The sequence below is a fragment of the Dreissena polymorpha genome, chromosome 13 (genome assembly GCF_020536995.1).
Source record: "Dreissena polymorpha isolate Duluth1 chromosome 13, UMN_Dpol_1.0, whole genome shotgun sequence".
Classification (NCBI taxonomy): domain Eukaryota; kingdom Metazoa; phylum Mollusca; class Bivalvia; order Myida; family Dreissenidae; genus Dreissena; species Dreissena polymorpha.
The window spans coordinates 56,317,978-56,342,783 of record NC_068367.1 but is presented as its reverse complement, the minus strand read 5'-3'; the positions used below and the strand labels follow the sequence as shown (position 1 = coordinate 56,342,783).

The window sequence follows — 24,806 nt, the reverse complement described above, 5'->3', positions numbered from 1 at the left end:
AACGTCAATAAATATTAAATGAAATTTAATTTGGGTTTAAATACATGTATAAAATGTTGTTCTTTTGCTAACCTAGCTGAAATATTGTTCGAAAATAGCTTATAAAATGGAAATATTTTAAATTTTGGTTCATTATGTAAATTCATCTAAATGTTTACTTAAAGGCATATGTCTTGTTGAGGGGTCTCGCATTTGTTGTTCATGGACAGATCGCCTATTTCTAAGTTTATCGCCAGTTTGACCTATATAATATTGTTTGCATCCATTGCATAATAATACATAAATCACATTTTGAATATCACATGACATATTAGTTTTTATTTTGAACATTTTGCCATTAAAATCAAAAGAATTCCCTTCAATAATATAACCACACAGGGCGCATCTAGAGTCATTACATTTGGATACTTTTGGTTCTTGAGATGACAACAAGACAGATGCCTTTAAGTGCTTGCACTTTCATGGGTTATCCTTGACCGTAAGGTCAAAATAAAAAAAAAGAAACAACAAACATTCTGATGGGTGACCAGGCGGACAATCACATGCCAATTATAATTATCTTTCTGCCAGTAAAATCCACAATTATTTCCACATTTTTGCACCTACCTATTGTGTCTGGCCAGCAGAGTAATTATCCATACAGGTTCCAGACACTAGTCTTGTGTGTGAAAGGAAAGATGTCTTTCACAGCTCTGAGAATTGTGAAAGCATTCAACTGATAAGCCCAAAACTTCCAGAAAATAATGAGTCAACAAGATCTTGTGAATCATTTGAATGAAACGTGGCATGTTAAAAGACACAAAATAACATCCAAATACTTGCACAAGCTGTGATCTGAGACAATCATATTTTCATAGTTACCTTGATATTAAATTGAAATATGCACTTTCCAGTAGATTACCATAACAATATAATAAACCTGACAGAATATTTAAAACATTTCCAATAACAAAAATTTGCAAGCACACTTTGCCAGTCCATTCTAAACAAGAGATGTGTTTGTCAGAAACACAATGCCCCCTACTGTGCCGCATTGAAATAAAATTTCTATTTATCATTTGGCAGGTATAGAAATCATCTCCCTTTAAAGGTTATTACTTCCCTTGAGTTTTGTCTAATCCAACCGTGGGGAGGGGGGGTGGTCTCACAGTCAATTATGACATTGTCAGACATCACTGACAACCAAGGCCTGTGGTGTAAAAGAGATCATAGCCAGATTTGATCATGTATCTATGGACATAAGTCCACAGGTATGTAATGAACATCAAAGAAATTATAATTATATCATTAAAAAAAAACTTTGAAAAATCAATCATTTGGGTTATAAATAATCAAAATAATAAATCTGTACAGTAACTGTGAAAAGAACTTCAATTCTTGGTAAGGAAATATATAATATGAGATTTATAATTATATAAATTACTTTCCTTGAAAATAATTGTCTGTAACAAATCTCTATGTTTAGTAGCAAATAATTAAAAGCCACTACCGTGACTGTAGATTCACCACTCAAAATGTGCAGCTCCATGAGATACACATGCATGCCAAATATATAAAGTGGATATGTTCAATATTAAATAATTTTCTACCTTTTTAAAGCTTATTACTTCTCTTAAATCTGTATTTTTTACCGTAGACCTTGAAGGATGACCTTGACCTTTGACCACAATGTGTTTGTCAGAAACACAATGCCGCATACTGCGCCGCTTTGATTTATTTAACAAAAATATATACGTGGGCAGGTCAGATAACTATGTCCATTTAAAGCTTATTACTTCCCTTGACTTTGTTTTTTCGACCCTAGACCTTGAAGGATGATGTTCACCTTGAAATTTTACCACTCAAAATGTGCAGATCCATGAGATATACATGCATGCCAAATATCAAGGTGCTATCTTCATTATTTAAAAACTTATGGCCAATGTTAAAGTTTTTTCGGACTGATGGACAGACTGACATACTGACTGACATACTGACTGACGGACAGTTCAACTGCTATATGCCACCCTACCGGGGGCATAATAAAAATGTTAGAAGGAACTTTTCCCAAAATTAATTGTCTGAAAATTAAGAGACTTTTTGAAAGTATTCCTATTACATTGACTGTTGGATATCAACCCTGTGTAAAAAAAAAGCCAAATGCCAGGTAAAATACCTGACAGCATACAGTATATTTATTATGTAACATGTACAATCTGTTCACAATTAATTAAATTTTGTTCTTTTATTTTTATTTTTTTGTAGATATGCTTTTTTATTTTATGTCGAATGAACTTTTGTTTTATATTTGAACTAAAAAACTTAAATAATTTATTTGATGTTATTTTGTTATTTATTGTTTTAAACAACAACTAGGGCTAAAATCATTTGATGTTTTTAGCTGGGGCCAATAGCATAAATCATTGAATCCTTTAAAAGTGCTTATTAACAAAATTCTAAAAGCAATTTTCATCAATTGGTACTCATTGATAGCATGCAGTTGATTCTAAATTAAGCAAAATAATTGGTTCTACTCTGCAATTAATTCAACTATACAATCACTTTAAGCCAGCAGGTGAACCGCTCTTCTATTACTGGTATACCGGTAAATGATTATCCATTTAAATAATTTACACAAAATTGTCCACTGACTTCCTGATTCCATCTGCCAAGTTATATGACTCTGATCTGGTTGTCAAAACATGCATTTTGTTATTAATTAAAGAGAGCTTCATTCTAATTGAATCAAGTGTCAAACATTAATTATTGTGGGCAAAAACGTGTCTAAAACAATAGAGTCAGGACAGGAAATTGTTCAAGGTAAACAAGAGGAAAAATAAGAGTTAAACAAGAGATGTGTTTTTTCAAAAACACAATGCCCAATATTGCGCCGCTTTGAAGCCATATATTTGACCTTTTACCTTGAAGGATGACCTTGACCTTTCACCACTCAAAATGTGCAGCTCCATGAGATACACATGCATGCCAAATATCAAGTTGCTATCTTCAATATTGAAAAAGTTATGACCAAGATTAAAGTTTTGGGACAGACACACAGATACACAGACACTGACAGACAGGCCAAAAACAATATACCCACGATCATTCGATCGAGGGGCATAAAAAAACGTAAAGAGTTTTTTGTGTTCCTACTATAAGGCAGGTAAAAGAATATTCTTTAACAAAGAAGTAAAGCCTTTTTTTTACCTCCAATGTGAAAATCTAGAAACAGGGTAAACACAATCACCATTGTAATAAATCAAAGGAAAACATCACTGACAACAAAAGGCAGATAGCCTGTCAAACATCATAAACATTGTGAAGTCTTCCAACTCTTCAGCATCATACATCAGACATAAACACAGAAGTATTTTGCAGATCAATCATTTTCTTACATAGATTTACTGAACATGAAAGATTTGTGAGTTTCATGTCTTAAGACACAATGGAAAGGTATGTGATTTCTGAGAAAAATATTCATCATGGTAAAACACTGATTTTTTACAACAAAATACAGTAGCGGGATAAGGAGGGAGTTTTATGTAAACTGTGACATACAAATATATTTTTCGTTTTTCTTAGGTTTTAAAATTGTCTGTATTAAAATCAAACTCCAACAGTCATTTGCATGGATTAGTCATTCAACAACCATCTCATGTGAAACAAACCATGTGACTTTAAGTTATTAATGTTATAATTTACAGAATGTCATTCCTGCAACTATTTTCACACTTATTTAAGTCAAGATTTGTCTTATGGTAATGATCACATCGATTTTTTCAGGCCAGTTAGTAAACAAAATATTCGTTTGTAGACCTCCACCATTGTAAGATGGTATCGACCTCCACCATTTTAAGATGGTATCATGCTTATTAAAAGGCTGATACAGAATGCCTAGAATTAAATTACAGACAATAAGGATGACCTTGACCTTGTGAAGGATAACCTTGACCTTGACATTTCACCACTCAAAATGTGCAGCTCCATGAGATACACATGCATGCCAAATATCAAGTTGCTATCTTCAATATTGCAAAAGTATTCATAAAATAAGTGATTTGGGCCACATATATTTGACCTCTGACCTTGAAGGATGACCTTGACCTTGACCTTTCACCACTCAAAATGTTCAGCTCCATGAGATGCACATGCATGCAAAATATCAAGATGCTATCTTCAATATTGCAAAAGTATTTATAAAATAAGCGATTTTGGCCACATATATTTGACCTCTGACCTTGAAGGATGACCTTGACCTTTCACCACTCAAAATGTGCAGCTCCATGAGATACACATGCATGCCAAATATCAAGTTGCTATCTTCAATATTGCAAAAGTATTCATAAAATGAGCGATTTTGGCCACATTTATTTGACCTCTGACCTTGAAGGATGACCTTGACCTTTCACCACTCAAAATATGCAGCTTCATGAGATACACATGCATGCCAAATATGAAGTTGCTATCTTCAATATAGCAAAAGTTATTGGAAAATGTTAAAGTTGGCGCAAACAGACAGACTAACAGACAGACCAACAGACCAACAGACAGGGCAAAAACAATATGTCCCCCACAACTATAGTGGGGGACATAAAAAACTACCTTAATACTTAGTGCCATGTAACCTTTCAGTATCATGCCCTACCTTTTGTATTTCCTGTTGACTCAGAAGCCCAGAGCCTCCCACAGTGTGCCGTCTAGGGATGGATTTCTTTCCATGCTGTGACCTAGGCTGGGTGGAGATGACGCCGCCGCTGTAGTCCTGTGGCGTCTGCTGCGACCTGGGCCCATATCCATGACGATCTGGCAATGCAGAGCTGGGCCCGGGACGTTCTCTGTCACGATCTGTCTCGCGTCCAACAGCACTTTCACGATCCCTTGATCTAATAAGATGTTTTTCAAATTGTATTCCAAAATTATATATGTTAAAACATACATTAACAGTTACCGTAAAAACTCAGTCATAAGTCGAGATTTTTTCCTAAAAAAAAATGATTAAAGCGAGATTATACGATTTTGTCAAATATTTATGAATTTACATAATATGTGCAAAAAACTTATTATTCTTATATTTCAATTTAAATTAAAGTTAAGAAGAACATGTGTCGAAAAATGCCAAATAAGCCTGATATTTAATTCTGAAATCGAAAACGTCTGTACAGTCGAATTCGCCAGCATGTATATCATGCATGTACGATGTGAATCTAAACATAGTTTTAGTGCAGATTCATTCATACGACACAAAGACACAATTTTGTTTTACGGATCATTTTAATTTCCTGCAACGATATCTATTCAAACGACACACGAACACTAACTCCAATCTTAATAAAAAGACGAATGCTTCTTTTATTGTAGATAAATATGTACGAAATATCTTCCTCACAATCGGCTCGGGGCGCTCATTGTCTTTGCTGCATTTTATGAAATTCGTCTTCAATGTAAAAAAAATTCTTGCCTTTTTTGTGTTATTGTAACATATTTTTATCAATGTATTACAATTTAACATATAAAAATCATATAATCTCGCTTTAAAATTAAAGTCTTGACATATGAGAATGTTCATGAAATAATCAAATCGAGGTAGTGCTCCCTGCGTCGTAGCGGTAATGTATTTTTTAGTTGTTGTTGTCATGAAAACTCGCTAATTTACAACGCAAAACGTCTAATTTTACCTGACGCGAATTAATCTTATAATATTTATCAACTTCCCTTTTGCTTTATTTTGATAATTTTTTCCAAATTTGAATGTTAGCAAGTGTTTTTTTTGTACTGGACAGAGTCAGTAAAAGTTTCCGAAAATGTGCACCCTGTGTGAATTGATAGTTTGACGTCATCAAAGGAAAGCAGCTTCCTGTCTGAAGCAATAAAGCGACAAATTTCTCGCCGACAAAATTGGCTTCCTTTGTCAAGCAATCAACATGCTGAACCAATCGTGTGTTTGTTCCTCAATGGCAATCATCCAGTTAAATAAAAGCATGTGCATAGCTCTGCCTTTCGAATCTTTTGCAGAGAACGGAGGAGGAGTTGAACGGTTAATTTAGCAAGTGTATTACGCAAGTTGAATTCTGATTTGCCCTTATTACCCGGCCCCAGCATTGAAATGACAAATACATTTATCTATGATTTTCCGAAAAATATCGATTAGTTCCTATTTACAAACTTCCTGTACAGTTCCTAACAATGGCGGACGCTTGTGTGTACACAAACTCTTAAAGACATATATTGTAAATAATGGAACAACGTTTTGTTGGATTATTACTTATTATCAAATTTCAAGGTAATACTATTTTTAACTACAATAATCAGGGATCATATTTTTTCGGTTTTGTCGGTCCTAGACTGATTGGGGTCATGAAAGAGCGATTGAAAATCCCAAACAGTCTGTCCGATTCTGTTTGCTATTAAAATTCCCATGTCATGAAATCGATTACGCAGTGTACATGCTAACACACCCTAATGACATTCTTATCTCGATTAGGTGTGATAAACCATTCGCTGCAGTCTCTAAACCGGTCAGGACCAGTTTATTGCATGTCAGACCAAGAATAAAAAACTTGTGAACAGCGGATTAAAGACGCATCTGAAAAGAAGCGTCTGAATGCACGTGCTGTAACTAAACAAAACATGCCGATACATTTTCCACCAGCGTAAGAAAGTCGCGGATCTGATCGACAGAACAGCCGAAAGTTATTTTTATGGGCGGAATTTCACATAAAATAGTACACAAGAAAAATAATATACATTGAATAAATCTTTAGTAAAACCGGAAAAACTAATTATTTCATACACAAATAGTGATCATGATATATTTCATTTTAAGATAAGTTTTTGAGGTACCTCTGAGGTATGAAACTGTAAAAATGGAAACACTATTGCTCTGCATAAGCAAAAGAGTGCCACAGATTCCAACAAAAGTAACACTAATATGTCTCTTAGAAAACAAATGAACATAAAAAAGTGTTAAACTTCAATATACTGTTAGCTACAATTGTTATATAACGGGCAAACGTCCCAACCTGGATCTTTCTCTTGCACTGGAGTAGCCTCCCCTTCCTATACTGCTGCCTTCATCAGAGTTGTCTGTCCTGTCTCCATTGGTAATGGACTGTGTAGGGGCTAAAACAGACAATGATTAACATATTGTAATTATTTGCCATGAACTTTTAGGTGTTAACTTCTTCATTCTCTTACTTTGTAGCAAGGGACAAAATTGTCACAAAAACCAGGTTTTCAGTTGAAAAAAGTCTGATAAAGGGAGACAATTCAAAATGTGTATTGTTAACCCCCTTGTGTAAAATTGACATTGATTTAAATTAGAAAAAAAGAGATGTGTTCGTCAGAAACACAATGCCCTCTATTGCGCCGCTTTGAAATATAAAAAATTATTTTTTTTGGTTTTGACCTTTGACCTTAAAGGATGACCTTGACCTTGAACATCCACCACTCAAAATGTGCAGCTTCATGAGATACACATGCATGCCAAATATCTAGTTTCTATCTTCAATAATGCAAAAGTTATGGCCAACGTTAAAGTGTTTTTTTCGGACGGACGGACAGACTGACATACACACATACTGACATACTGAAGGACAGTTCAACTGCTATATGCCACCCTACCGGGGGCATAAAAAGTCTGATAAAGAGAGACAACTCAAAATCAAAATGTGCATTGTTACTGATTGTTCATAGTTACATAGATTTTTTTAAATCTATTTTTAGTTGTGGCGACCTTGACCTTGGAGATATTGACGTAATTCTTTTGCGCGACACACCGTCCAATAATGATGAGCAAATATGTCAAATGATTTTATAATGTCACAATGAATGACATAGTAATGGTCCAGACAAGCTCATTTATGGCCATTTTTGACCTTCAAACTCAAATTGTGACCTTGACCTTGGAGATATTGACATGATTCTTTCGCGTGACACACCGTCTAATGATGGTGAACAAATGTGCCAAATGATTTTAAAATCTCACAATGAATCACAAAGTTATGGCCCGGACAAGCTCATTTATGGCCATTTTTGACCTTCAAACTCAAATTGTGAACTTGACCTTTGAGATATTGACGTAATTCTTTCGCGCGACACACCGTTTAATGATGATGAACAAATGTGCCAAATGATTTTAAAATCTGACAATTAACAACAAAGTTATGGCCCGGACAAGCTCATTTATGGCTATTTCTGACCTTCAAACTCAAATTGTGACCTTGACCTTGGAGATATCGACGTAATTCTTTCGCACGACACACCGTCTAATGATGGTGAACAAATGTGCCAAATGATTTTAAAATCTGACAATGAACGATAAAGTTATGGCCCGGACAGGCTTGTTCCGCCCGCCCGCCCGCCCGCCGACATTCGCCAATTTAATAACCAGTTTTTTCCTTCGGAAAACCTGGTTAATAAAAGACTAGTGTTTAACTCATCCAACTCATTTATATCCCAAATTATTTATATGATAGTTGTCTCCCACTAAAATTCATAGAGACATATTATAACAAGACTGTTGCAAACATGAATCAAACAAAATTATCTTTGAAGCAAAACAAACTTTAAAACAAGAGCTATATTAAATTGAATAGCATATCTTTTTCTGTAATGTGATTTTTGTAAAATAACATAAGTCCCAGTCTTCATTTTGGTACCAAATCTCTTATTTTTATAATTGCCAGCATCCTAATTTTTCCACCAAATGCAATCAACATAAACATATTTAACCTTTGAGACTTTTCCAATTTATAACAGAACAATGACCAGAATTATTGCGGGAAAATCAGTCAGAACTTGACCATTCATTGCAGACATACATGTCTTATGTTGTGGCATTTCGCTTAAATGCAATATACCAGGTCAATCAAAATAATCAACTGTACATTGCTGATTAAACAGTTCATCCCTTTATGAGTGTTAATAACAACAATAACAATTATATACATGTAAAAGAGGATAAACAAGATGTGTTTGTGAAACACAATGTCCCCCTATATGATGTTTGACCTTGAAGGATGACCTTGACCTTGACCCTTCACCACTCAAAATGTGCAGCTCCATGAGATACACATGCATTTCAAATATAAAATTGCTAGCTTCAATATTGCTGAAGTGACATTACATGAGCAATTTTGACCCATATATTTGACCTTGAAGGATGACCTTGACCTTGACCTTTCACCACTCAAGATGTGCAGCTCCTTGAGATACACATGCATGCCAAATATCAAGTTGCTATCTTCAATATTCAAAATATGTCCCCACTTCTATATAGGGGAAACATATAAATATTTACCCTTTTAGCAATTTATTCATTATTTGTCATGCTTTTGGTTCAAAGAGGCTATCACACAATTATTTTGGAAACTTTTGAAGGTAAGTATGAAATCTGTTGAGGCCATTGTGATAACAAAGATTGCGTGTTGTCTTTTTTGCCCATCAGTGTACTGGGCCCCCCCCCCCCCGCCCGAGAACCCCCCGTCAGCTTACCCCAGGGGTTCCAGATTGTTAAATGTACACCTATTGTGTATGGTTTTACTTTTCAACAACAAATATTGACAGTTATTGACAATATAACCCTCGTATAGGTATTATATATAAACAAGGTATGAAACGCACAATATGCCTATTGCTGAAAGATTGTGGAACACGGGACGTGACCGTTTTCATCGAGAACATGCATGTTTTCATGCAGTTGCTGACTTAAATATTCAATGAACTTCGACTTTCTCGCTACATGTCTGTGTTTTGCTGCCATATATTGTCGACAGAATGCTCGGTTGTAAAATGTCATATCATTGGCCAACACAATGCTGGCTCTTATAACAACAAACCAGATGACACATTATAAAATTGAAATGGTGTACATGTGTAGACGAAACACTGAGTGACATGTAGCGAGAAAGTCGAAATTCATTGAATATTAAAGTTATTAGCCGAACAGTAGATCAGTTAGTTGTGTAATCACGTTGCTTTTAATGTCTTTAAACGAATCCAGCTGCATTTTGCAATAGGCATATAATGCGTTTCATATCTTGTGTATATTGTGTATACATTTAACAATCTGGAACTCCTGGGGTAAGCTGGGGGGGGGGGTAGGGTAGGGGGGGGGGGGGGGTAATTTTATGATACCGCTGCCTGTGTGTGATATTATGTACTTCTCACCAGATATGTTTGAATGTAATCCAGATTAAATTGAAAAAGTGACTGAAATGAGTGAGTGGAATGTAACCTATAAATGTTGGTGTGTTTGAGTACACTTTGTCCAGCATGACAGACGAACAGTGCAGCACAACAAAGAAACAGTTCAGAGTGATCAACAAACCAACTGACCAACCAGCTGACTCCAATATATACAATTAAATTTTGTTTGAGGGATGTTATATTGCTGTTTGTACATAGGCACAAAACATCCCTTTAGACAGCGGTGCAAAACATAACCTCAGCTTGCATTGATCAAAATTGATCTCGAGTTCCTTTTCAGAATCACTGCCTTCACACAGCTGGCATTTCATTGCTGACTGAAAGGTTCAAACATTAACCCATTTATGCCTAGTGGACTCTCCCATTCTTCTAAATTGGATCACTTTACTTCCAAAATTAGGGATGTCTAGTATTTATATCTATATTTAGAATATTTCTCACAGAGATTCCTTTAAGCAAACAGCGTAGACCCTGCTGAGACGCTGCATCATGCGGCGTCTAATCTGGGTTTACGCTGTTTGCCAAGGCCTTTTTTCTAAACGCTAAGCATAAATGGGTTAAATAAATCATAAAACCAGGAGTTACACTGTCACTTTCAATATTGGGATGCATGGCAAATTGACAGCTGCCATCAAGGGTATTATTCAGACGGTGTTACGTCATAATGTAACCTTCTGACCAAAAATACCACAATGAGCTGTCCAAAAACAGCGCTCGACTATTCTTTTGCTTTTATAATATAATGAACATTTTTATCTCAGTCAACTGATAAAATGACCAAAAATACATCTTTGAATTGTTGACTAGCTGTAGTAATTATATAGTCTACATCAATTTATAGCCGACAATGTATCCATTTACATGTAAATAAGAAATGTGACCATGCAAGAAAACTAGATTTTTAAATTATTACCAATTGATTTGGTTAAATTTAATTAACTTTGAAAGCAAAGTCTGCATCAAATTCAATCATAACCCTTTCATCCACATTCCAGGTATTTGGAAGAAACATTTTTTTCTATTTTTAGTAACAATGGTCCTGACCCAACAAGTCATTTCCACCCAAAGACTGCATGAAAACAACCAACAAACAAAATTAATTTACAAAACTTCCATCCAAACTAAAGCTGAAGAACTTTTTCTATTTTCAGTGAAAAAACATTGACCCAACTGGCTGCAATGGTCAGCAATGCATGATAAGCCCCGCCTCAGCCAATAGCAGCTGGCAGTATGTTACATGCTTGTATTTCATTTAGTTAGTTGAGCTTTGATAGCCGTAGTTAATAAATGTGTGTAAAATCTATCCCTCTTGGGTCTTGTGTTTTAAACCATCCCTTTAAGGGTCTAGACATTAATAATAATAAATAAAGCAACATACGCACTGGCCCACAATGATATCCTGCAGTAGACCAGCCTGTAACCTAGCTACAAACAAGAGATGTGTTTGTCAGAAACATAATGCCCCCTATTGCGCCGCTTTGAAGCCATATATCTGACCTTTGACCTTGAAGGATGACCTTGACCTTTCACCACTGAAAATGTGCAGTTCCATGAGATACACATGCATGCCAAATATCAAGTTTATATCTTCAATGTTGCAAAAGTTATCGCAAAACTTTAACCAAGGTTAAAGTTTTGAGACAGAATGACAGGCCAAAAACAATATTTCCCCGATCATTCAATCTGGGGGGCATAAAAACATTTAAGCACAATATCTCCATCCATCCTGAAGTTAATGAGCACAAACCTTTTATCTACTTTGAGATACAGTGACCTTGACCAACCTGGCCTTGTTTGCATTTCCATGGTAAATCTCCATGTGAGAAATAGATTAGAATTCAGTTGTACACAGACGTTTATCTGAATTTCCTCACAAAAAGTACAATTAAAGGGGCATAATTCTGCTAAGTTGCAACTTATGGGCCGTGGTCAGTGACCATACATGATGATTCCAAAGACATGTGTGAAGTTGCAATTGTATATATCTAGACTCTACAGCTTAGTATGTACTTGTTGCATGAAAACTTTAACCTAAATTTCAACTTGCACACAAACCTTAACCTGAAGATTCCGAGCACAAAAGGGGCCATCAGCATGCTTAAAGACTGGACGAATTTACAGGTCTTGGTAAGTGAACGGTTGTAAAGATCTTGAATATACATGTAATACATTTATGTGCAAAGTTTCAATTTAATATCTCTAGTGGTTACAGTGAAATGCACTTGCCGCATGCAAACCTTATCCTAAATTTCATATTCCACAAATGCCTTAACATGACCTTCATTGTACAAAGAGGGAATTATTCTTTTAAAAGGCTAGCTAAAGTTTTAAGTTATGGCCAGTTACTTTGAATAAGATCCTAAACACATATTTAACATTTTCTTTCAATACCTTTCACAAAATATAGAGATATGGAGTTTGTCTTGCAAACATTAAAATGTAACTCCTACAACCCAGGCAGGGACAATTTTGGCCCAAGGAACATGACTTTAACAAAACTTCATGGAAGACGATTACCCCTAACACTTGTGGTTACAGAGAGGAATATTGTTTATATATATATATATATATATATATATATATATATATATATATATATATATATATATATATATATATATATATATATATATAATTTCTAAGCACAACAAGAGCTGTGTTTTTGAAACACAATGCCCCATACTGCGCCGCTTTGAAGCCATATATTTGACATTTGACCTAGAAGGATGACCTTGACCTTTCACCACTCAAAATGGCAGCTCCATGAGATACAAATACATGCCAAATATCAAGTTGTTATCTTCAATATTGCAAAAGTTATGACCGAGGTTAAAGTTTTCGACAGACACATACAATGACAGACAGACAGAAAGGCCAAAAACAATATACCCCTGATCATTCGATCCGAGGGCATAAAAAGGGGCATTATCAAGTTCTACACAATTGCATGTCAGAGTTATGGAATTTTGTCAATGACCTAATAAAATGCCATCCAACACAATGTCATGTAGAAGAAACAGTGATATGGGGATGTTGCACTTTGATCTTGGCCAAAGGAATTCTTATATTGGCCCTCGACCTTGAATAGTGCCTGGACCCTAAATTTAGTTCCTTTTTTGTTTCACTCCATCTCATTATGCTTATCATCTGCAATGTATTTAAAAGTCATCAATGCTGAACAGTTATGCACTGGAACAAAGTGTCGTATGCTGGCCAGTTCACACACCCACCAGATACGAGATTCCAATAAAATGGCCATTTTTGCACCGGTCTATGCCTTATTCATTCAGCCATCTAGTTTAATGCATTCCATTGAAAAGTATTGGCCTAATCAAATGCCCATATCCAATAGTTGTCCGTGAACAGATCTGTTAACTTCAATGGTCATGATGAAACTTTTTATTTATACTGAAGTAGTCAAAGCAAACCTCTTTTTATCAAAGTGGTCAATCAATTTAGATATTTATCCTGATGTGGTCATTGTATATGTGTTCCAATTTTCAGTAAAACAAAAGTCTCTCAACATCAGTGGTCAATAAATAGTTTCAAATAGAGTGGTCAATAAACATGATCATTTTCTTAGCTCTCTAATGCTGATGCCACAAAAACATGAAACATCTATTTTGCAGAACTAGACCCTTTATCTAATATCTGGAAATTTCCCTGAAGACATCAATAGAAAACACTTTATTTGTAGAGGATCAATACTGATGTCAAGCACTTATGTCCATTAATTCCCATATACAGAAAACAGCAGACACTAAGGACATATAAGTACAGTGAAACCTCGCCACACACTAAGGACAGATAAGTACAGTGAAACCTCGCCACACACTTAGGACAGATAAGTACAGTGAAACCTCGCCACACACTAAGGACAGATAAGTACAGTGAAACCTCGCCACACACTAAGGACAGATAAGTACAGTGAAACCTCACCATTAGGACCACCAGTGGGACTTTTGATCTTAATGCTTAGTTTTCATGAAAAAGTCACTGATCCAGCTGACTCAACAATTAATCCTTAGAATGAAACAAAAGGAGAACCAAATAAATGAACATTTTGTCCTAATGTTGTCAATAGGTTGTCAGCTGCATAAAAATCTAATAAAACATATATATATGTCCAACAATTAAAAAACATAACAGACCAGAGCAAACAACATTTTGGAAGGACAGAACAATTTAAAAATGAACACACCTGTGTTTTATCAATGTCGATAAAAAATCGGCCAACTGCGATTTAGATTTCCCATTACTTCCTTTGATATAATCAAAAATTTATTTTTTAACACAACTATTTCAGCTTTCCCTTATCTATTTTGAATAACAATATGGAATACAGGTCGGTTTTTATATTCCTTACAAACAAAACCATGTTACTCAATTATCCTAACTGCATAATTATTTGCTGTCTTTTATCTTTATCTTCAGCTAATTTCATATCAAGAATCAAGGGTTAAAAAGAAAAACAAGGGATGAAAAACTAACATCTCTCAGTCGATGCAAATACCATTGCTGTTGATTGGGTCACAATGGCTTAACACACAAACCAATCAAACCAATCAAGAGTTATTTCGTTGATTGGTACTGATTAAAACAAACATGGTAGTGGACAACTCGGCTAGACTGGGCCTCACCATCAACAGATGTGTTCAGGACCAACACAACCATCAGTACAGTCCAAGGCGAGGCACTGCAGGTGGACAGCTTCACCTATATCGACAGTATTCTGGACAACCAGGGAGGAACAGATGAAGATGTCAGAATCCGCATTGGTAAAGCACGAGCAGCTTTCCATCAGCTGAAGAACTTCTGGGGATCCAGTGAGATTGGCATCACCACCAGGCTTAGGCTCTTCAATACCATTGTGAAGCCACTACTCCTCTATGGAGCAGAGACCTGGAGAACAACTCTCACCACCATAAAGAAAATACAGGTCTTCATCAATGCCTGCCTCAGGAAGATCATTAAGATCCGCTGGCCAGACAAGATCTCCAACGAAGAATTATGGAGAAGAACAAAGTAGCAGCCAGATGAAGAAGACATCCTTCAGAGATGTTGCCGGTGGGTAGGCCACACCCATCTCAAGCCTGCTTCCAATACGACAAGGCAATCTCTCACATGGAACCCCCAAGGGAAAAGGAACAGAGGGTGGCCAAGAAACACATGAGACTGTGACCTGGATGCAGATGCTAAGCAGATGGGCCAAACATGGGGGCACTGGAGAGACTCGCACATCTCTTGTTATATGTTATTTTACATTAACTTCTTTATTTCTACACAGATTCACTTCCAATTGATACTGAACATCTCTTATGACAATACGGTTAATCTCAAGCATGCATGGCCCCATTACCAATCCTGGGGTGCCCCCTGGGTCAAACATGCGGCGTGGGGATACGCATTGGCCTTTGCCGCGCCATTTCTAGTTTTTATTTATTTTAACAAACATTGGATAAGAGCTATAAGTTATTACCACAAAATGATCTTGTATTTTGCAGATATTGTTCATTTATTTGGCAAAATATATTAATTTACATAGAAAATATTTTTATTTTTTATTTTTTGCTTTTCGCTTGCCTGTGATTGAAAACAAAAGAAGAATAACAATTAATTTATTCTTATTTCGCTCCCTCTATCAATTTTTGTAGGGCTAAAATCCATAGAACAAATCTTCAATTTGTTGTGGCCTCACAATGAAATTCTAGGTCTGTTTGAGATACACCTTTAAAAAAAATTCCAGACTGGCATATTAACATTATTTATATATATATATATATATATATATATATATATATATATATATATATATATATATATATATATATATATATATATATACATATATATGATTATAATTATTTATTATATATATATTTTTTTATTTTGTGCTTTTCGCTTGCCTGTGATTAAAACAAAAGAAGAATAACAATTAATTTATTCTTATTTCGCTGTCTTTACTCATTTTTGGGGGGCTAAAATCCATAGAACAAATCTTCAATGAAATTCTAGGTCTGTTTGAGATACACCTTTATTTTTTTCAGACTTGCATATTTAAATTATTTATATATATATGATTTTAAATTTTAATTAATTATAAATATATATTTATATATGAGTGAAGCATTGGCTTTAGTTGATAGTTGTAGTGAATCTCATTTTAATAATTTGTGTGCACAATTTTTGAATTTCGGAAGACTTTGTACAAAACTGGTCATTTTTAAAATACCTTCCACACAGAACAAAATTTTGGTCCAGCCATGTTTAATAAGATTGCTTCTCCAAAATGCACCAAAATGCACTAAGTAACAGTTCTTGAAAAGCATGTGCCACGATAATTATATTTTTAAGACAACACTTGATTGGGTCCTGAAAATGACACCTGACTGTAAACACTCATAAGGAGTCATGTTACCCTCTACCAGAATTAAAAAAACACTTAATTGGGTCCTGAAAATGTCACCTGATTGTAAACACTCATAAGGAGTCATGTTACCCTCTACTGGTATTAAGACAACACTTGATTGGGTCCTGAAAATGTCACCTGACTGTAAACACTCATAAGGAGTCATGTTACCCTCTACCATTATTAAAACAACACTTGATTGGGTCCTGAAAATGTCACCTGACTGTAAACACTCATAAGGAGTCATGTTACCCTCTACCGGTATTAAAACAACACTTGATTGGGTCCTGAAAATGTCACCTGACTGTAAACACTCATAAGGAGTCATGTTACCCTCTACCGGTATTAAGACAACACTTGATTGGGTCCTGAAAATGACACCTGACTGTAAACACTCATAAGGAGTCATGTTACCCTCTACCGGTATTAAGACAACACTTGATTGGGTCCTGAAAATGACACCTGATTGTAAACACTCATAAGGAGTCATGTTACCCTCTACCGGTATTATAACAGCACTTGATTGGGTCCTGAAAATGACACCTGATTGTAAACACTCATAAGGAGTCCTGTTACCCTCTACCGGTATTAAAACAACACTTGATTGGGTCCTGAAAATGTCACCTGATTGTAAACACTCATAAGGAGTCATGTTACCCTCTACCGGTATTAAGACAACACTTAATTGGGTCCTGAAATCATCAGGCTAAATAATAATTGTTTATTTTACTACAAAATATCATCTTAGAGAAACAAAAAATGTTTTATAAGATTGAATAATGAACAAACAATGACAAAGTAACAGTTTATAACACATTTTTTTCTGTAAGTTTTTCCTATAAATAAATCTTATAAATAAACAAGGCTATTGTCAAGCAATATGGTCCCCTACCGGCTCCACCATTGTCAGAAATTCCACCATTTTCAGATTTATTTTTTTGTGGTTGCCATAGCAACCACAATTTATGACTTAGGAACAAAATGAAATGACATGCATAATGTCCATATTGCCATCTATCCATGTTGCAAGTTTCATGAAACACGAGGGCCTGAAAGGCCCAAAGTCGCTCACCTGAGATTCAAAGGAACTGACCTGTTCTGTGCAGCCCAAGAAGTCATTAGAACAATTATGTTCTTACCAACTTTTATGACTAGTGAACACCCTAGCAGCCACGTTTTTCAACAGACCAGAACCATTTTCATACACATCCAAGATATCATTTAAACAAATATACTGACAAAGTTTCATTAAGATTTATAAGTCCATATAAGGAAAAATGCCCCGCCCACTGGTGGCCATGTTTTTCAAGCAACTGGAATCACTTTCGAACTTGTCCAAAATATCATTGGGACAAATCTTCTGACAAAGTTTCATGATGATCGTACAATAAATATGGCTTCTAGAGTGTTCACAAGGTTTAACTATAGCTATATAAGGAAAAATGCCACGCCCCCTTGGCGGCCATGTTTTTCCACCAACCGGAACCATTTTCATACTCATCCAAGATATCATTGGGACAAATCATCTGACCAAGTTTCATAATGATCCGACAATAAATGTGGCCTCTAGAGTGTTACCAAGGTTTAACTAAAGCCTGATATATAGCCATATTAGGAAAAATGCCCCGCCCCCTGGTGGCCATGTTTTTTAAGCAACCGAAACCATTTTCGAACTCATCCAAGATATCATTAGGACAAATCTTCTGACCAAGTTTGATGAAGATCGGAAAATAAATGTGGCCTCAACAGAGCCCCAGATAAGGGTCGTATTTTCGTAATTACGAATTATTTTCATGTCCGTTACGTATTTATTTTAAACTCTTGTGGTACCATTAAGAATTACAAAATCAAGTTACGAATATTATTTTTACATCGGTTCGTATCGATTTTTATTGGGTTCTTCTCGCGTATTAAAGATCATTTCGGTGCTTATATAGAATGGTCATCGGGTTTGTTTAACAAAGCGCATTTTTTTCCCAATAAAAGCGGCGTGTACAGTCTATCTGTCAAAACAAATGGCGGCGCCCAGAAAGCGTCCAAAAAAACTGCAAAGCGTGCAAAAACACGCTTTTAACATATTGTACTCAAAGTGAGCCGAAGTTGAATGTTAAGAAAGACATTATAGAAAAGACCTTATAATATGTTATATTTTCATTCGCCGACACAGTCAGATATGCTAACAAAACGCGACACCACGGGTCCAAACTTACACACAAAAAACATTGAACGAGTGGAAGGGACAATTTCCGTGGCTAATCGTTGAAAAGATTGAAGGGGAGACCCGTTTTAATTGTGAAATATGTAAAAATTTATCGAAGGCATGCAATCTAAGCACAGTTTGGGCATATGAAGGTATTTGAAAAAATAAAATTGTATAATACTGAATAGACACTGTTGAACTCGTATAAATAAAGTTGCTAGTATGTTTATTTTGATTTTTTGCATGAAAATAACCATCATTATTTATTTTTAGGTCATTTAGAAATGTTAAGAATTATTTTCCAAAACTAAGTAGTAACGTTAAGAATACAATTTCAGAGTTAAGAATTCTTTTTGAAAATCTGGTAGTTATGTTAAGAATTTCACAAAACCTTATCTGGAGCTCTGGCCTCTAGAGTGTTAACAAGGTTTTACTTATAATAGCCATTTAAGGAAAAATGCCCCACCCCTGGCAGCCATGTTTTTCAACGAACCAGCATCATTTTTTAACTCGTCCAAGATATTATTGGGATGAATCTTCTGACCAAGTTTTATGAAGATCGAACAATAAATGTGGCCTCTAGAGTGTTAACAAGATTTTACTATAGCCATATATAGCCATATGAGGAAAAATGCCCCGCCCCTTGGCAGCCATGTTTTTCAAGCAAACGTAACCATTTTCAAACTCATCCAAGATATCATTGAGACCAATCTTCTGACCACATTTCATGAAGATTGGACAATAAATGTGGCCTCTAGAGTGTTAACAAGGTTTTACTATAGCCATACAGTGTTCATTCTAGAAATCGAAAAGTAGGGGGGAATTTTCCCCCCTCACTTTGAAAAATAGGGGGGATTTTTCACAAATGGGGGGGAATTGATCAAGTACCATTTATATGTTTTCATTTTCGTTTTAATGTTTATTTGTTTTAACTTCTACATTACTTAAAACAGTCAAGTCAGTGAAATACCATTGTAACTGCTGTTAAATATAACTGCACTTTCCATAGTATATTGCTGACTTAAATAAAAACAAAGGATTATGAAAATAATTGTTCACATGATATTTCTGTATCAATTAAAAAAAAAATAAAAAAAATACTGATTGTCTATCATGATATGATATGAATGATGATATGATATTAAAACCTAAGTCATGTAAGTGTCTTAATTAATGTATAGAATTAAGTTTTTACATTCCAGTATCAAAGGACAATTTTCTTCCTTAATCATTCAAGAGTCGCATCCCTTTATTTTTTAAACGAAATTTCTTATTTTTTTATTTACCCAAGTATCATTTTAAAACGAAAATTCTTTAAAGTTTATTAACCCGTGAATCGAAGATTTAATTCCCTTTGATTTCCGGTGTTTTTCTCAATAAATACGCGAAGCAGAATTTAACAGTTTAAAAAACCCGTAACAGATATCGAGTGCGCGAATTTTCTCGCACACATGCTGCAGATGTGCGCGATCTTTGAAAAAATAGCGCGAGTCGCGCAATCGCGCGGTCTAGAATGAACACTGGCCATATAAGGAAAACTGCCCCGCCCCCTGGTGGCCATGTTTTTTCACCGATCTAGACCATTTTCGAACTTGTTTGAGATATCAATAAAACCAATGTTTTGACCAAGTTTCATGATGATTGGGCAAAAATTGTGTTCACAAGGTTTCTCTATAGCCATATAAGGAATACTGCCCCGTCCCCTGGCGGCCATGTTTTTCAACGTACCGCAACCATTTTTAAACTCAACCAACATATCATTTAGACAAACATTTTGACAAAGTTACATGAAGATTGGGCATCAAATGTGACTTCTACAGTGTTCACAAGGTTTTTTTTTTTTTTGACCTAGTGACCTAGTTTTTGACCCAGCATAACCCAGTTTCGAACTGTGTCGAAGTATCAATGGGACAAATGTTCTGACCAAATTTCATGAAGATCAGACAATAAATGTGGCCTATAGAGTGTTCATAAGGCAAAATGTTGACAACGGACGTTGCACAACGGACAACGCACGACGGACAAAAAGCGATTACAAAAGCTCACCATGAGCACGTTGTGCTCAGGTGAGCTAAAAATATTAAGAACTTTAAAATTTATCGCAGGATCCAGAAAACCACCATTTTCAGCAGTATTTCTAGTTTATTTGTTGCTATAGCAACCAGAATTTTTGACGTAGGAACAAAATGAAATGACGTGCATAATGTCCATATTGCCATCTATCCATGTTTCAAGTTTCATGAAAAAATATTAAGAACTTTTCAAGTTATTGCAGGATCCTCAAAAGTGTGACAGACTCACAGAATCATGGACGGACGCACAGAGCTCAAACCATAAGTCCCGTCTGGTGAAACCGGTAGGGGACAATAAATAATATATTTATTTTTTTTATATGTACAAAAGAAGTATTTTTATTTTCAAAATTAGGCCACGACTTTTTTTTTTATTGGTTTACAAAAATTATTTTGAAAATGGTCCATCGGGCGGTCGAAAAAAAAAAAAAAAAAAAACATCATTGGAAAAATAAGTTAATACTAATAACATCAGAACAAAGACATCATATCTTTTATAACCTTAACACAGAGACGAAAAATCAAATTATGCAATGAAACACATCTATATCTTCAAATGAAATGAGTCACCTAAAAGCACCTTTTGTAACATCAGGCAATTTTAAACACTCCATTAAATGACATGCGTACTTCTCCAATTAAAACGAAAAACTGTGCTTCATTTCCGTAAATCGATGCGCACCATTACGCAATGCGATGCCCGTTGCATAAATCTTATGTAAGATAAACTACTCATACACAAAGTATGTGTTTGCTCTTATTCGACTTATGACATCGTCCATGAAAAAAAATCGAGGTAGATCGATCCCCGGGTCGTCGCGGTAATGTTTGTTAAAGTTGTTGTTGTCATGAAAACTCGTTGATTTACAACGCAAAACGTCTTATTTGAACTGACGCGAATTAATACAATCATATTTGTCATCTTGGCTTTTGCTTTATTTTGATAATTTAATCCAAAGTTTAATGTTAGCAAGTGTTTTTACTTGAATTGTAAACAAGGAGCCAGTTAAAGTCTTCCGAAAATGTGCAGTCTGTGTGAATTGACAGTTTGACGTCATCAAAGGAAAGCCGCTTGCGTTCTGAAGCAATAAAGCGACAAATTTCGCGCCGACAAAATTGGCTTCCTTTGTCTAGCAATCAACATGCCGAACCAATCGTGCGTTTGTTTCTCAATTGCAATCCTCCAATTTAATAATAGCACGTGCATAGCTCAGCCTTTGAATCTTTTGCAGAGAACAGAGGCCGAGTTTAACGGTTAATTGAGCTAGTATTTTACGCAAGTTGAGTTCGGATTTGCCGAAATTACTCGGCCCTAAGCATTAAAACGACAAATACATTTATCAGTGATTTTCCGAGATATACCGATTTGTTCCGATTTCCAAACTTTCTGTACAGTTCCTATAAACTATGGCGGACGTGTTTACAAAATTCCTAAACACATAATTATATCGTAAATAATGGAAGTGTTTTATTGGATTATTTATACTAATTATCAAATTGCAAGGTAATACTTTTTCATCTACTATAATATCGGGTTTGTTTAATATAATAAACATGTTAAACAATATAGTTGCGTCACAGACTCGGAAATAAATTTTGATGCGGTCGACATTTTACTGACGCTGATTTTCCTATTGTCTGTAATTAAATAAATTTTGAGAAGTGCCCATAAAAGGACTGGTACATACTGTGTCACATTGAAAAATATCCCGATCTCTGTAATATATGTGAACCAATCGTTGATTGTACTTACTTGATTTTATTCGCAACCGTACTCAAACCGGATCGTTTTTTTTCTCGTTTCGCTCGTTTTTCAGTGCGGTCGGGAATAAAATATATATAAAAAAGACGATTTTCCGATTTTATTTTTTTTCCCATTTTCCAAAAATTAGGGTCGGCGGTTTTGTAAACCAAGAAATATAAAAGTCGTGGCCTTATACACATATCTCATACGAATAATAAGTTTTGTACAGACAACATATACATATTTTGTTATATACAAAATACATGTACAATTTAGTAATTCTATATTAAAAGAAAGTAAGTTTACATGAAAAACCAATTAATTTTGAAAATCAACACATTTTAATGCCTTTGTTTTAAAACATTTATTTAAATTAGCTGCAGCATTTTTTTTCCAAAAGATCAAAATGTAATATTAGTAAATATGATCTATTTATTGGTTTTCTTTTACATTTGCAAAGTATGTAATGTATGTACACTGCAACGCCGATATATCGCGGACCGTTATATCGCGCTGTCCAATATATCGCCCTCTGGCTATGGCTCCCAAAAATCTGACGAGCATGATCACTAAATGACATGTTTTAATCTGAGAATTCGCTAACTTAAGCAAAAAACTGGTTCTAGCTAGTATTAACACCCCATATTTCGCGGCTTACTATGGCACGCAGTGAAGCGTGAAAAACAATCGAATAGTGACAATTTTTTTTACACACGGCTGTGGTTGTTTTTAACACTTAGGAAATATCCAATTAGTGTCATTGCAAAGGTAATAATGGCAGTTTACTGGTATATAAATAGTTAAATTTCGGTACTGTTCATGAATTTCTTTGTCCTGATAAAAAGCACCCGAAAATTGGCATGCATGTATTTATTTGTAAATAAAATTTTCGTAGCCGGTACAAAATTGCGATAATTTAATTTCCGTTAAAAGTTTCGTTGTAAATTTCAACAAAAGTAACGCGGTATCTCGCAAATTATGTGGCATTGACATTTCCTCTTCATAAAATATAATTCAAACACACGGTATCGTTACCGTTACGCTAAGGGTAAATTCGAATATATGCACAATGTATTTTATACGTTTTTTACAGCAAGAATTTTTCATTTCAGCTGATTCGCGAGGGCTCGTACATGAAAATAAAAAACATTATTTACATTTAGGTTTTTATGATAAATACACAGATACTTATGTAGTAATGAAAACGTTTATTGTAGAATGGGTTTGCAATTATTACAATACAAATATGTAGCAGCGCCGTATATAAAATGAAAACATTGGTGAAATTTGACAAGTTAACCGCAATACAATTAAGTTCGACATTTCTCGAGTTTTATTGCGCGCCGGATATATCGCGCTCGCGATCTTTGGACCCCACCAACCGTGATATATCCGCGTTGCAGTGTACACGAAAAGATGCATCCATGAAGAGTATATAATTTAAAAGTTAATACCATTTAGTTTAATTTGCTGTTCAACTGTAAATGTGCACATTGCAAAAATTGCATGCATGTCATATTAAAAAATAAGGGACAAAATTGTCACAAAACCAGGTTTTCAATTTGAAAAACAAAAGTCTGATAAAGGGAGACAACTCAAACTGAACTGATTGTTTATAATTAACCCCTTTGTTTCAAAATAAATATATTTTTAGTCATGGCAACCTTGACCTTGGAGATATTGACTTAATTCTTTCGTGCGACACACCGTCCAATGATGGTGAACAAATGTGCCAAATGATTTTAAAATCTCAAAATGAATGACATAGTTATGGCCCGGACAAGCTCATTTATGGCCATTTTTACCTTTGAACTCAAAGTGTGACCTTGACCTTAGAGTTATCGACCTTATTCTTTCTCGCAACACACCATCTAATGATGGTGAATAAATGTGCCAAATGATTTTAAAATCTCACAATGCCCGCCCGCCAACATTCGCCAATCTAATAACCAGTATTTTCCTTCGGAAAACCTGGTTAAAAATAGTTAAATCACGAAACACATAATCACAACAATTGTTTAAATTGTCATTTTTCCATGACTGACAGTCGTTTAGGCACCTAAAGTTGCAATGTAGTACATTTTTCGCAGTTTGTTTATAAAGTCCATCTCTTTTGTTTTCATCAATCTACAATCATCAGTTGTGATCTTAAATCCACCGTCCCAATCTGATGCAGCAAATACCAAATCGTTGTTT

The 24,806-nt window shown here is 35.1% G+C and overlaps 1 protein-coding gene across 9 annotated transcripts in view; it reads right to left on the bottom strand.

The window, feature by feature from the left end:
- Positions 1–24,806, bottom strand: part of LOC127856225 (SRC kinase signaling inhibitor 1-like) — a 250,653-nt gene that overhangs the window by 147,495 nt on the left and 78,352 nt on the right. For 7 of the 9 annotated variants that reach the window (XR_008037915.1, XM_052392316.1, XM_052392315.1 and 4 more), the window contains 2 exons: positions 6,999–7,098; positions 4,625–4,862 (listed from right to left, as the gene is read on the bottom strand). Coding sequence is in view for 8 of the 9 variants with exons in the window: in XM_052392316.1 (XP_052248276.1) it covers positions 4,625–4,862; positions 6,999–7,098 (338 nt within the window). In the remaining variant the exon portion in view is untranslated. The remainder of the gene's footprint in view (positions 1–4,624; positions 4,863–6,998; positions 7,099–24,806) is intronic. The other 2 variants (XM_052392317.1, XM_052392309.1) reach the window with 1 other exon arrangement.